Source organism: Portunus trituberculatus, chromosome 44 (assembly GCF_017591435.1).
Source record: "Portunus trituberculatus isolate SZX2019 chromosome 44, ASM1759143v1, whole genome shotgun sequence".
NCBI lineage: Eukaryota > Metazoa > Arthropoda > Malacostraca > Decapoda > Portunidae > Portunus > Portunus trituberculatus.
Window position 1 is genome coordinate 1,045,673 of NC_059298.1, and position 14,328 is coordinate 1,060,000.

At 38.2% G+C, this 14,328-nt stretch overlaps 1 protein-coding gene across 1 annotated transcript; it reads left to right on the forward strand.

The window, feature by feature from the left end:
* The first annotated feature begins 97 nt into the window (after positions 1-97).
* On the forward strand, positions 98-8,374 carry LOC123518629 (5-hydroxyisourate hydrolase-like). Its single transcript, XM_045279543.1, has 4 exons — positions 98-292; positions 3,609-3,757; positions 4,881-5,016; positions 7,829-8,374. The coding sequence occupies exons 1-4, from the start codon at positions 233-235 to the stop codon at positions 7,916-7,918; spliced, it is 435 nt and encodes a 144-aa protein (XP_045135478.1). The 5' UTR covers positions 98-232; the 3' UTR covers positions 7,919-8,374.
* Positions 8,375-14,328: the final 5,954 nt, after the last annotated feature.

Sequence of the window (14,328 nt, forward strand, 5' to 3'; positions counted from 1 at the left end):
TATATATATATATATATATTGCAGATACGTATATTCATTCACCTACAAGACAGTATAATGAAACCATGATAAGGAATGTTAATCCCGCGTTGTTGTCAAGGCGATCCCTTGGCTGAATTCCTGACGGTGTCCTTGGGTCAGAGCAGTGGTGCAACTGTAGCGTCACTGTAGCGTTGCTGGTGCCTAGTGTCCCTTGTACAGCGAGGGTATATTAGTTGTGTTGTGGTGAAGGATGTCATTTGCTTCTTTACGTCTACAAGTAATCGCTAACCACCTGGGTGATCCTTTAGAGGTACTATCTATTTGTCCATGCATTACTTTTGTGTTGATTACCGATATATATTAGGACCTGGGCTAGAATGTGTTTCTGTAAGTGTATTTTCTCACCGTAACCACCTGTAGCATCACAACTGTGTTCTTAGAGACTTCAACGGCTTCTCTCAAAATAGGTTGTTGAAATTTTGGAGATTTGATTAGGTTAGGTAAGTGTAGTCATTATTAATAGTAAGAAAACCGTAAATCTTTAAAATAGAACTTCCTCTCTAATCCGTGCAATAATAACACAAAATAATGAGTAGTTAATGGAGAACACGAACCTTGTGGTCTTGTTTGGGGGTCACACACGGTTATGTCACATTACCTCACTGAAATTAGAGACGTCACTCGGAGTCTAAGTCCAAATAGTAAACATTGCTATTGTCTTTTGTATATATCTGGGGTTTGTGGGTAACAGGAAGTGACTCTGTTGTTCACACCCTGGGTTTGTGGGTAACTGCTGAATAGGATTCTTATTGTGTCTATAGTTCTTTTGTCCAATGACGTGCCACCACCTCTTAACACCACAAGCTGCGCCAATGGGAATTTGCTATATGTATTCGTAGGTGGGGCACAGCTGAGCAGACAGGTGCACAGAGCAGAAATGCTTCCATCCACTTCCAGTACTTTTCTGTAACCCTTAGTTTTTTTTTTTTTTTTTTTGTTAAGCTCTTGTGTGTAACTTTTGATATAAAAAAAAAGTTGATGAAGTGACAATAGGTTGCATCTACTGTATCACCGCCTTCCAGTGCTTCAGTCAGTCATCTATCACTTTGATTGTAAAACTTGATCTTTCAGGCAAAAATCCAAACTGACTTTTTTTTTTTTTTTTAGCAGGAAGTAATTTTCTCTGTGTTATATAATTCTTTCCCTTACAAATTTTGCCACTAGCATCCTAACCTAACCAAATTGGAAATGTCGTGTTGATGAAATGCCAATGACAAAATCAAGATGAAGAACATGACGGCCATCACTACAGGGCTCCACAACTTTCTTGATATTTATACTTTTATTTTATTGAAGTATTCATTTTGCTTTAACAAATTGGATTCCCTTAAGAACTCCACACTAGCCAAGCCTAACTAACCAAACCTAACTGTTCCCTCCTTATCGCCCCCCTCCCTTAACAACACTAACCTAAATCTGAAAGGAAAGCGTTACCCTCTTCCGGACCACCTTAAGGACACTAATGTAACCAACCTGACCTCATTGTGGTCAATTTGGAATTGAAGTCTATGTAACATACAAGCATGAAACTTGCATGTAATGTAATCTTGCCAGAAACAAAAAAAAATTTGGACAGGCATTAGTGTAATATAATTGTAATAGCACTTGAGAGTGTACTTAGATTTGACTTTCCCTAAGTCTAGCAAGCTCTGCTCCAGTCTAGAGTAAACCTTTCATAATTTTCTATTGTACTAGGATATTATGGTATCTAAAAAACTGATCCTTTTAATCACGCGCTGCCATTAGTGAAGCTATCAGTGGTAACTTGCCATGTTGAGCTCATTTAGACTTTTCATTTGTTTTAGAGACTCATCAGATGTGTCTCTCAAATAATGGAACTCTTACCGGCAGTCAGACATAAGGTTATGAAATTATAAATGCTTAAGAATTTTGGTAAGGAAAGATTCTAATACTCATGAAGGAAAGGAATTCAAGACAATAAAAATGGCAGTTTTATGGAGTTAGAGTGATTATCCTTCTTAGTAACAGAGTGAATGTAGGTAATGGTTCAGCAGGAAGCAAAAATAGGTGTTGACAGACAGAGTTGGAAAAGTTTAAATAGGAGAGTTGTGAGCCTAGAAGTGTAGTAACAGAGAACAATAAAAGGGACACTATTTGGTCCATAAGCTTTCTAAGGGTTAATGCCAGCAAGGACATGGAAAACTTCATAAGGAAAATTAATGATACAAGGACTCAGAGAAATAATCCCTGATTCCTCCAGAGTTGAGTTTGAGTTTTTAACAAAGGTCTGAGTGAAGAGTTTGGCTTAATTGATAGATGACATGGTAGTGATGCTGTTGAGGTTGAAGTAAAAGAGAAGAATATAAAAAAGTTGAATTGGAGATATTTTTGGCTTTGTGAAAAAAAAAATTAGATTAAGAAATGTATTTAGAAGTTTTTGGTCAATTGAAGGATGGTTTTGGTATGACTGCGGGCAGAAATGTAAAGTACGTACATAAGTTTTAGATGATGAATGGCTCCTTTGGTATGATTGTGGGCAGAAATGTAAGTATAGAAGTTTTAGGTAATGAATGGCTCATATAATGTCTGCAGTCAACCTCTCTATTATGTATAGCACAGGATCAGACTCGTGTAAACCAAGGTTTGCAAGATTTATGGTGAGAAAGAGTGAGGAATATATGCCTCAATGTCAATGCTATCATCTTTGCTATGCACTCAGCTCACAGAGGCATCCCTAATTCAAAAGAAGTAATTTCTTAGAATGTCAGAATAATACTTCTTCAAATGCCCTCATTTTGAACTTCATCTCTACATTCATTCTACCATCAACAGAAATATTAAATGTTTAAAACTGTCTACCTTTCCAAGCAATTTACAATAATTCAGTACTGCATTAATTCTATGATCTACTATCCTTTACACACTTCACTCAGTCATTTGCTCTCAGTGTCTCCGTTTACATTCCAAAGCTCTTGTCACCTTTCTAGAATACCTTTCTGTCTCTTTCTCTCTCTCTTTTTTTTTTTTTTCCTTTATTAGGGAATGCGAATTTGATGGACAAAATTTTATTTATTGATTTGTTAATTGACCATTTAATTTTTAAAAGGGCAGTATCATCTGGATCAGTAGTTCCCAAACTATCTCTTTTGACACGTTTTTTTGCTTCTAGTGGACCTGTATGCTCCCACTTCCTCTTTTTTTTTGTATTTATGTGAAATTATATATTTTCCTTGTATTTATATTTTATCACTGTTTAGGAAAACAGAATTCCGTTTGTATTACAATGAATGAAACAAATAATACAGGCACAAGGCATTTTACTAAGTAACTAAACATTTGATTTAGGGGAACAAAAAAAATTACTTGCAGTTCGAAGAACTAAACAGGCTGGGGTGACCAATATCATTATACTTGTTCTTGGGTTGATTTCATTATTCTTATTAAACAATTATTTTTTAGCATATGGCATCATGCCACTCTTGTATCCTCCTCTTGGCCCCCAGGAGGTGGAGGCATGACCCTATTTTTGGGAATCACTGATCTAGATAGAGAAGCAGATTCCATGTAATACTACCATTTTTCACCATACTTGTTGATACTTTCAGGTTACAACAAAAGCTGCATCTAAGTCAACAATGTCAGACAATCCACTTACCAGTCATGTACTTGACACTGCCACAGGGCAGCCTGCTGCCAACATGAGGATAGTTCTTCACAAACTTCAAGGAGACACCTGGCAAGAGATTACTACAAAGTAAAATATCTAAGAGTAGTAGTATTCTGTATGATTGTCAGTAATGTTTCTGTCAAGGCTGCTTTACTGGTAATTTTCAAGATTTCCTTTCTGACTCTTGGTCATCATCTTTTAGACATTTTGGTGAAACTTTTGTTTTTGTATTAAACATATCAAAAGCTTTTGATAGAGTCTGGCACAATGCTTTGATTTTCAAACTACCCTCCTATTGCTTTTATCTTTCTATAACTTCATCTGATTGTTCTATTGCTGCTGTGGTTGTTGGTCACTGTTCTCCTAATTCTATCAATAATGGTGTTCCTTACGTTTCTACTCCATCATCCACTCTCTTGATTCATCAATGATCTTCTGAATCAAACTTCATGTCTTGTTCATTCCTATGCTGATGATACCACCCTGCACTTTTTCATGTCTTTTCAGAAATTACCAATCCTTTAGGAAGCAAACAGATCATGCAGGAAAGCCAGATAACACTTGACTTCTGATTTATCTAAAAAATGTTATTGGGGCAGAGTGAACTTAGTATTATTCAATATCTCAAGAATGAATTTATCCATCTATCAACTTTGCAAAATCTTCTATGAAGTTGAGCATTGTGAGTGATCAACAGTTTTTCTCAACCCTTTTAACTGCTAACTCTGTACAGGGGTCTTATCCATTCTTGTATGGAATATGCTTCACATGTATGAGGGAATTCCACTCACATTTTTTTAGACTTGGTTGAAACAAAAGCTGTTCTTATCAATTTTTCTCCTCTAACTGACTGTCTTGAGCTTTTTCTCATCATTGCAAAGTTGCATTTCTTGTTATGTTCTGCTAGTATTATGCCAACTGCTATTGTGATTTTGTTAACTGCATGCCTCCCTCCTCGTGTAGCCTCACTGCACAAGACATTCTTCTTTCTCTGCCCTATTTCATACTAGGACACTGGTGTCTGCCACTGGTTGCCTCAATCAAGTTTGTGCCCGGCAACTAGTGGCTCATCAACCCACTGCTCCTTGTTAGTTGGAAGAATTTAAGTTTTGTTGCTCTTGGCCAGTGCCCCTCCCATATAGAAATGTAACATAAGATCAAAGATTTTTTTTATCTATTTTTAACTTTTTCATTGTTTTCCTGATTTCAGAAATACTAATTGTGATGGAAGGGCTGGATATTTTATTCCTAAAGAAGCATTTACCCAAGGAACATATAAGATGTTATTTGATACAGGAGCATATTTCAAGAAGCTTGCAGTGAAAGGCTTCTATCCTTATGTAGAGGTAAGTGGAGCATTATTGCTACTACAGTGCTGGTAGAGCTTTCAATCTAGTCTTGTTATCTCAAATTCTTCATTATTTGAAATGATGAATGTGATTATAATACTGTCTCAGAGTTGTTAGATAAAGGACCATATCCTCTAGGTATAAGCCAGGTCACTGAGATGCAGTCTTGTTGTTGGTACAGATGATTTACTTGACATATAGAAAATGGTCCAACTGTAACTTTTAAGCAAACAATTTACCCACAATTTGACATTTAATAACATTCACATTCATGCCTCATATTCAGGTTAATATGCCCTATTTGATTCACTGGTTTATATAATCCTACATCTCAATTCAAACTTCAAGAAATATTTTAACTAGATGTGTGTTATGACCCATGTGGTATGAAATAACATGTTAATACACTCGTATACCTCTGGCTGGTACAGTGGTGACGTGCTGCTGTGGTATTGCTAAAGTCGGCAGATCAAGTCTTGCTAGGGCTCATGAGTTTAGTAGTTTATTAGGAAGTTACTGCTGTTGTTAGAGTGCCACAGTGGGGAATTGGGTTCACCTGGCTGACATTCTGGAGGATCAGATGTGATGGATATTGGAACTAAAACCAATGAATTTCAACTTTAACTTTACCTTAGTACTACAGACCTCCCTTTAATGGATTTGAAAGTCTCAGGCTCAGAAATGATTCCGAGCCACCTGTAGCACCAAAATCACTGGATCTGAGCCGGTGCTTCAAGAACTGACTGCTAGTTAGTTGGCAAGCAGTGACTTTGTTTATGTCAGTGTCAGTGTCAGTTTTTGCCCTTTTTATGTGTTGTGTTTGAATGATTGTAATTTTATATAACCATGCTGTCTGCACGAAAAATATAAAGAGAAGTAGAGTGGATTTAATGGTAGCACAAAAGATTGAGTTGATCAAAAAGTTAGAAAGTTATGTGTCTGTGAAGCGAGTGTGTGAGGAACATGGTGTAAAAAGCAAACAGTTTGGATATTCATCAGGCAAAATCTGAATTTTCCATATATGCTTTGTGTAAGAATTTTATATTGTCAGATTGGATAATGTACTTGATCAAAAGTACAGTACTGTATTCATTCCTGTCTTTGTAAGGTAATTAATTGTTGATGCAGTAGTACCCTGGGATGTGTCCTTAATCTGTTCTATGACCCAGGCCATAGCATGATATAGACAGGAGTTGGATCTCTGTTTCCCATTGAAATCAGTGAGAAATTATTGATCTGTTTCAAGGAGAGAAAAAGAAACTGATATCATTTACCTTGCAACTAAATGGATATGGAATAGTAGTAATATAAGGCATTTGAATCATAAAGGGCAGTAGATGAGGTTGAATGTTCAGTCTGTGGTGGTGGCAAAGTGGGAGGGAGTGAATGTAGGTAGAATGCACTCAACACACACACACACACACACACACACACACACACACACACACACACACACACACACACACACACACACACACACACACACACACACACACGGCCTGGTAGCTCAGTGGTTAGAGCGCTGGCTTCACAAGCCAGATGACCGGGGTTCGATTCCCCGGCCGGGTGGAGATATTTGGGTGTGTCTCCTTTCACGTGTAGCCCCTGTTCACCTAGCAGTGAGTAGGTACAGGATGTAAATCGAGGAGTTGTGACCTTGTTGTCCCGGTGTGTGGTGTGTGCCTGGTCTCAGACCTATCCCAAGATCGGAAATAATGAGCTCTGAGCTCGTTCCGTAGGGTAACGTCTGGCTGTCTCGTCAGAGACTGCAGCAGATCAAACAGCAGATCAAACAGTGAATTACACACACACACACACACACACACACACACACACACACACACACACACATTTCCTCTGTGGCAGTTCTAAAAGATAAAAATAAACTAAACTATCATACCTCCTTAAAATCCTTTGTCCATGAGGCATCCTGGTGGCTGTGAACTGTCATCAAGATTTTTCAGTCATTTAACACCCCTGGGCCAGCCATCAGTCACAAGTCTTCAATGCTGCTCACTCAGCTGTCCAGTTTCCAATGAATATTTTTAGAGAGAATGTCAGCTCTGAAAAGCCTGAATGAAGGGTGGAGTGTGGAAGTCATGGTATGACCCACAGGGATACTAGTAGGGTTTGACCTTAGTTGAAGGTCAGTCCAAGGCCCTAATGGGGTCTCAGTCCTGATGTGATAATCCTTCTTGAGTATTATCACATACCAAATGTTTTCAAGATTTGAGGCTAATTATCCTCTATGCTGTGACTTTGTTAGCAAAAATAGCCCAAAAATTGCCAGCCTGCAATTGTCGATTTTTCTCTTCCAACTCTGATGAGAAACGGCCAATTTGGACAGATATATGATGGACTTAGTTTGTCTCTGCCTCAAGTCTCCCAGCAACAGTTAATGTGGACGGTTGTTTTCCTCATATATACGTATGTATGTACAGTTACTCCAAATGAAGTCGGACCCCTTGGAGCCACAATGTGTGTAAAATAGTAGTCTTACAGTACTGTGGAAGTCTTGCTCAAGTTGGGTGATTTGTGTTGTGGTGGTCCGTGTAATGTCTACAGTCCATGCCCTCAGTGCTTCCTTGGCAATGGAGGAGGATGGCTGTGAGTGGCATAAGTTTAAGGGAAGATCACGAATTGGATGGATAGGTTGTGTGATGTAAGAAGTGGATACAAATTGCATGTCTGTAAGGAAGAATAGTTGTATGTAGTATGACAATTAGGAGTAGATAGGAATCTTCATCATCATCATCATCATCGCAAGTGCCATTATTGTCGTAATCATACATGTATTTGTTTTTTCCAGATCGTGTTTGTCATTGAAAACCCTGGAGAACATTATCATGTTCCACTGCTCATTAGTCCTTATGGCTATTCCACGTATCGAGGTAGTTGAGGTGTAAAGTTGCAATAAGCTCGACATCCATCCCAATATATTAGTGTCACATTGTTGTATATTCAAGTGCAATAACAATACATATTTAAGAACACTCTTTTGAATTATTGTTGTACTAATAGATTATTCTGTTTGTTGAGAATTTTACTGAATTTTCTGTACTTTGGAGAACCGTCATCCAGATACAGAAGCTGAAGAAATTAATCTGGAAAAAGGTGCATCTTCTGTTAGGTAGTAAGAAGAATTAAGATGGGTATTTACAACAAACTTATGACTCCATTTAGTGAATGAGGCTGGGACCATTAATAAAAATAGTTATATTATTACTGTAACAAGTGTTTGCAGCTAAACAACACACAATACATAGAAGGACTGGTTGTATTAGATATGTACTCTGTTCCAAATATGTGGTATGTATGAAATGAAGAAAAGAAAATGAGATAACAAAGAAATTATTATATTTATAATCATTCATACCTTTCTCTGGTAAACTCTGGAACTCCCTGCCTGCTTCTGTATCTCCATCTTCCTACAACTTGACTTCTTTTAAGAGGAAGTTTTCAAGACGTTTGTTCCTTAATTTTGGCTAATTCTCTTCTATTCTTTAAGGGAACCAGCACTTCAAGTGGGCCTTTTTTATATATTTTGCTGCCCTTAGCTGGTTTCCCTCATGCATAAAAAAAGAAATTACCTTTGTAGTTGTTAATTTTTGAAGAGAAAATGTAAAAGGGACATAAACGAAGTTCTTAGGATCAGTAGCAGGGACAGAACCAGAAATAATGGGTTTAAACTTGAAAAATTCAGGTTTAGGAAAGAAATGAGAAGAAACTGGTTTTGAAACAGAGTGGTTGATGAATGGAATGGTCTCAGTGGTCATGTAGTGAGAGCTGAGTCAATAGGGAGCTTTAAAAGAAGATTAGATAAGTTCATGGATGGGGATGATGGATAGAATTAGGTAGCTTTAAACACCGAGTGTTGCCTTGTGAATGGAGTTAACAATATTTTATCTTGTTTACGAAATACATAATTTTTTTAGATATTCTTTCGTATTGTATTTGGCATACAGTTATTACACCATTTGTCTTACTAGTGAATGTTGATAAAGATTATTGTGTTTTCACAGCAACAGGGCTCCCAGTATTTGTTATTGTGATATGAGTATCATTAGTGTGGAATGTTAACTTTTCTTTTAATTATTTTCTTTTAATATTTGGTGATACTGGGTTTTTGTTAAAGGATTTTATATGCCTCTTACTTATGTACATGAAACTGTAATTCACTAGTTCACGTAGGCTTGGCAGAGCTGAAAGGTCTACCTTTCTGTAAGGAGCCCCACCAGAAAGCCACATTTAGATTTGAAGACTATAGTTCTTAGTAAATGTGGTGAAAACTTGTGACTTCTTACATCATTTTCATTTCTTTCAAACAGATCATGGATATGAATCACAACAACTGGCATTCCTAGCATTACTAACCTCTAGCAATCCCACATTTACGTCCACTACAAAATTCCAATCACTCGGCATAATTTTAGGAACGTTCCCTCTCATTACATAATTGCAAATATCAACTTTCACTCAAACATCTGTCTTGATGAAACCTTCCATTCTGTGATGAATTTCTGTACTCACCTTCAACTTTCCCTTCATTGCTTTACACCTTTCCACAGTTTGTAAATGATGCTAATCTTCACATCAATTAATAATGGTGCTGTATGTGAAGATGAGATTTAATGCATCTTGCCAATTTTACCTCTCAAAGTATGGTGTGCACTATTTCTGGTCTCATGAACTAAGGTACATGAACAAACACACAATATAATATGCAAAGTACAATTCAAAAGTTTTCAGACTGTCCACATGGAGTGCTGACAAATGATACTAGTACAAACTTAGGATGCAAGACAGCGCTATACAACTATATGCCTATTCATTGTGCTGAATAACAGTGACTAGTAAATGCATTTACCATCACTACCAATATTTGTGAGCTAGTCCTAACTGTTGTATGTATTTTGCTTTAAGTAATTACCTTTCCAAATGGCAAAATTAACTTAGTGGATCTGTATCAAATTTAGTTAGAATATCTGCACAGACTTAGCAGGTATTTGGTGATGGTGTAATGAGCCTATGATTTGAGCTCTTTCAAGGTGGATGTTTCAAGATGTTTCATTTAACTATTCTTTTTAGGAACTAGCGCCTCAGTGTGCCTCTTTTCTCCGTGGGCTGGAGGGTTTCTTAGAATGAATAAATTGAGAAAGAAAAAACTTAATTTCAAATATAGACAAATGTTGCTTGTGGATGCCAGCTAGCAGAGCAAAGGAGAACACTGAAACACTGCATGGGGCCATCCATGAGGGCTGTCGGCAAATGATCAACAACATACCATGTACTATAATTTGCCTATCATGCCTACACATTTCCATGGAATAACTCAACATGAAGCTGCCTGCTGCCAAATTTATACCTTATCAGTTAACACAAGACCGAAAGGGGCATCATCTGATTGTGTTCAGAGATCTCGAGGATTGTGTGTTGTGTAATCAAAAGGAAAGCTTTGTCTACAGTTGTGGTCCAGAAACTGATCAGAAGTCATCTCTGAAAGAATCAGTTTACTCTGACCAAAGAAACTAAGGCACAGTACGGATTTTCAAGAGCCTACTATTGTGCCTTTGACATGTGAGATCAATGATTCAGCAGTTTCAAGTTCACACAGCGTAGTGTAGTGGTTAGCACGCTTGGCTCACAACCGAGAGGGTCCGGGTTCGAATCCCGGGAAGCGGCGAGGCAAATGGGCAAGCCTCTTAATGTGTATCCCCTGTTCACCTAGCAGCAAATAGGTACGGGATGCAACTCGAGGGGTTGTGGCCTCGCTTTCCCGGTGTGTGGAGTGTGTTATGTGGTCTCAGTCCTACCCGAAGATCGGTCTATGAGCTCTGAGCTCGCTCCGTAATGGGGAAGGCTGGCTGGGTGACCAGGAGACGGTGGTGAATTACATTGAGGTCCAGAAGCATTTCAGGAACTATCAGTGGAAACGTACACGTGAACTAGTTGCAGCATTATCACGGTTGACCATCAGTTCTTTGCTAAAACAACTTAGTATAGAGTATAGACAGTATAATCTTGATTTATGCTCTTTCCTCACGGCAACTTTTCACACTGACACTGGATTCTCATGTTATATCGTATGACTCCTGTATATACATATTACTGAAATGAAATGATGATTAGGAAGAAAAGAAATGGGGAAAACTAAACTGGGCAGCCAAATATCGCTAGTAATTTGGAAAGCAAAAGCACATTGCCTATAAGTTTGTGCTCATTAAACTTAGTTCTATGTGATGCCACTTCGAGGAGTGGCATTATAGTTATCCGCAAATGTGTCGGAACAAAAGAAAATATTTCGTGAATTATTGATATTTTAGGGGGAAAAATTGTCCTTGTTTTGGACTGGAAAGGCACTCATTTGCCCAATGAATACATATAAGGGAGTACACTTATGGTCATTAGGTTTGGTGATGCAAGTAGCGACACCGGCACATTGCACTACCAAGGGAGAGTATTGTACTGTCACTGCGGACTGTTTATGTAACTCAAATGAGCAATACCCACACACACGAAACGTTTATCTGTTCAAGTCTCATCTTCCGGTGGAAAGGTGATGCAGCTCATTTGATGATTTTGTTTATTTTGGTTTCTGTTTGACGGTTAATTATGGTTTCCCAATGTTTAACGTGTCATAAGATTGCATACGTTTCTTAGTGGGTCTAAGTGGGATACACGTCAAAATTGTTCAGAGGAAGAAAAATACTGTGTAGTAAATACAAAACGTTTGTTTAGTTGATTATACTGCCCAGCGTATCCTGGGAACAGGATGTGGCATTTGAGAACACAGGAAGCGTGTATTGTATTGCTATATAAGGGCAAAGGAAGTAAGACGAAATGTACAAGTTATGACTAGGAATACGTTCATTTGAAGTATCAGGATTTTTTTATTTTTTTTTTTATTTTTTTTTATTTATTTATTTATTTTATTTTATTATTTTTTTTATTTTGTGTGTGTGTGTGTGTGTGTGTGTTGTGGGGGTGGGCGGAAGGGGTAAGGGTTGCAGCTTGAGGAATGATCTAGAAATCGGGTAACGAATGGAACATGACCACGCAAGTTTAGATGAGGGCAAGGGTGTGTGAAGAAAATGTTTGACACTAAGGAAATGCGTAAGGAAAACGAAACTGGAATTGTAAAGAGAAACGTGCGTGAGATTTATTTGGCAAGAGAAATCAGACAGTGAAAAGCAACAACCTTACAAGTATTTCATGATTTTGTATGCGGTATGAGGGAAGCCTTCGAGAACCGTGGGAAGACTGAGGAATATAAGGCGCTTATCAGAGTGAGGAGAAAAGGAAATGTATGTATGTATGAATAAGTGTGTATATTGCAGAAGGGCACGACCTGGCTGCACATTTGAAAGAATAGTGCTGTTACAGTATTGCAAGAGGCCACTGAAGGGGTCGAAGGCAGGGGACTGATAATTCTCCCTTTGCATTTCTTATTTGTTCAGTGAGATAGTAATAAACATGAAAATGTGATACCTGAATGTGTGTGTGTGTGTGTGTGTGTGTGTGGTTATTATTTTTATTATTATTATTATTATTATTATTATTATTATTATTATTATTATTATTATTATTATTATTATTATTATTATTATTATTATTATTATTATTATTATCATTATGATTATAATTATCGAAGGTAAGCACTTATTAGTCTTCACAAACAGCTGTAGTAGACCAGCACCAAACTAATAACATCAAGTCTGACATGCTGTTTTGTAAGCTACTAATTCTATTTAATGTTATTCTTAGATGTTCGATTAATCATTGCCTTTAGTCACACATGAATACCAGAAGATAAGTGCAGCCTCATACTGAGAGTGGCCTCGTAAGATATCCAGCATCTCACACTGTCTTGATGGAGTGAACATGCTAACTCCACTCTTGAACCACCAGGACACACTGCATGGTCCAACAGGTAAATAAGAAAAGTCCTGATACTCTTAGAGGAAATGACAGTACTGAACTCTTAACTGTTTACTTACAGCATAGGAAGGGAAGGGTGGAAGTTCCTCATAAGTTCTTTCGTAAGGTCGTAGTATGGAAGATCATGCCGTGGTCTGTGCCTTGCACCCATTGCTAGCCTGGTAAAAATAAACTAAAACTAGACATATCCAGTCCTGTTACCTAACTCACCCGTCAACGACCTGCAGTTCTTCATAACAATGCCAGTGTTGATTTCTGTACCGGTAACGTCCTGAAGCCAGTGCTTGTGAATTACTGCCGGGAAAAAGCGCTACTAAATCTTGGAGGCCTCGAGGCATATCCGATATTTGCAATGATCTCTCTCAATAAACCAGGATACCTCCGCGGATTACTGTCTACCATAGTAAATCATTTTGTAACCAAGGGGCGAAGGCAGCAGGCGATATTTGAGGTGATGGCTGGTGTGATAATGATCGGCTCGGGTCTCGTGATCTTGAGTTATTGTCGCCTAACGCCCTAACCCGTCGTTAAGTATAACCTGTTGTTAATGTAGCGTGAGCATAAATCTTCCTCATCAGCTGGCGTGCAGTGGCCACCATCGCCACACTGCCGGCTGTTATGTAGGTATGATGAGGTGCTTCCTTCCAGGGCCGACCATCAACTCCTCGTGCCATGAGGAAGGGGACACCATTTATTCCTTGATAACGGAGGTGGTAGCTCTCTCTCTCTCTCTCTCTCTCTCTCTCTCTCTCTCTCTCTCTCTCTCTCTCTCTCTCTCTCTCTCTCGGTGTCCTGTGAGATAAGATGCATACTTTGGGATATGATTGTTCAATTAATTCTAAGTCGAAAATACTCTACCCATATATGATGTGTTTTTGCTTTATTTTGCGAGAAATTAGTGTGAAAATTATGTGAGTGTTTGGGAGTGTATGGGTGCTTGCTGCTGGTGACGGGCAGTCACCATGGCCAGGCATAGTCTTCACCAGCATCAAACGTAAGTAATAGATATTGGTGTAACTCATTGTTTCACGGTGGTATGTCGTAACCTAATGCTGGTAACCTCCAGAACAACATATCAGTAAACTAACATCTGCAGATACTTCAAAACTCCAATAATGCAAGTCTTCAATGCTTAAACCAGCTAATGCCATGACCTGCTGCCTCTCTCTCTCTCTCTCTCTCTCTCTCTCTCTCTCTCTCTCTCTCTCTCACTATAGCGTTCTCCCGTTAATCCTAGCGGTGCCATATGACCTAAGCTGTTGCGACGCCTAATGGAATAATTTTCTCTTATTATTCCTCAGTCTGGCCATATTTTCATATTTCAGGAATTAGTTTCGATTGATAACAAGTCAGAAATTATATAGTATTCAT

Excerpts from the sequence above, each read along its gene's own strand:
- LOC123518629 (XM_045279543.1), top strand. The coding sequence starts at position 233 with ATGTCATTTGCTTCTTTACGTCTACAAGTAATCGCTAACCACCTGGGT. Across the intron at positions 3,758-4,880 it reads TGGCAAGAGATTACTACAAA|AAATACTAATTGTGATGGAA; the intron begins GTAAAATATCTA and ends TCCTGATTTCAG. Across the intron at positions 5,017-7,828 it reads GCTTCTATCCTTATGTAGAG|ATCGTGTTTGTCATTGAAAA; the intron begins GTAAGTGGAGCA and ends TGTTTTTTCCAG.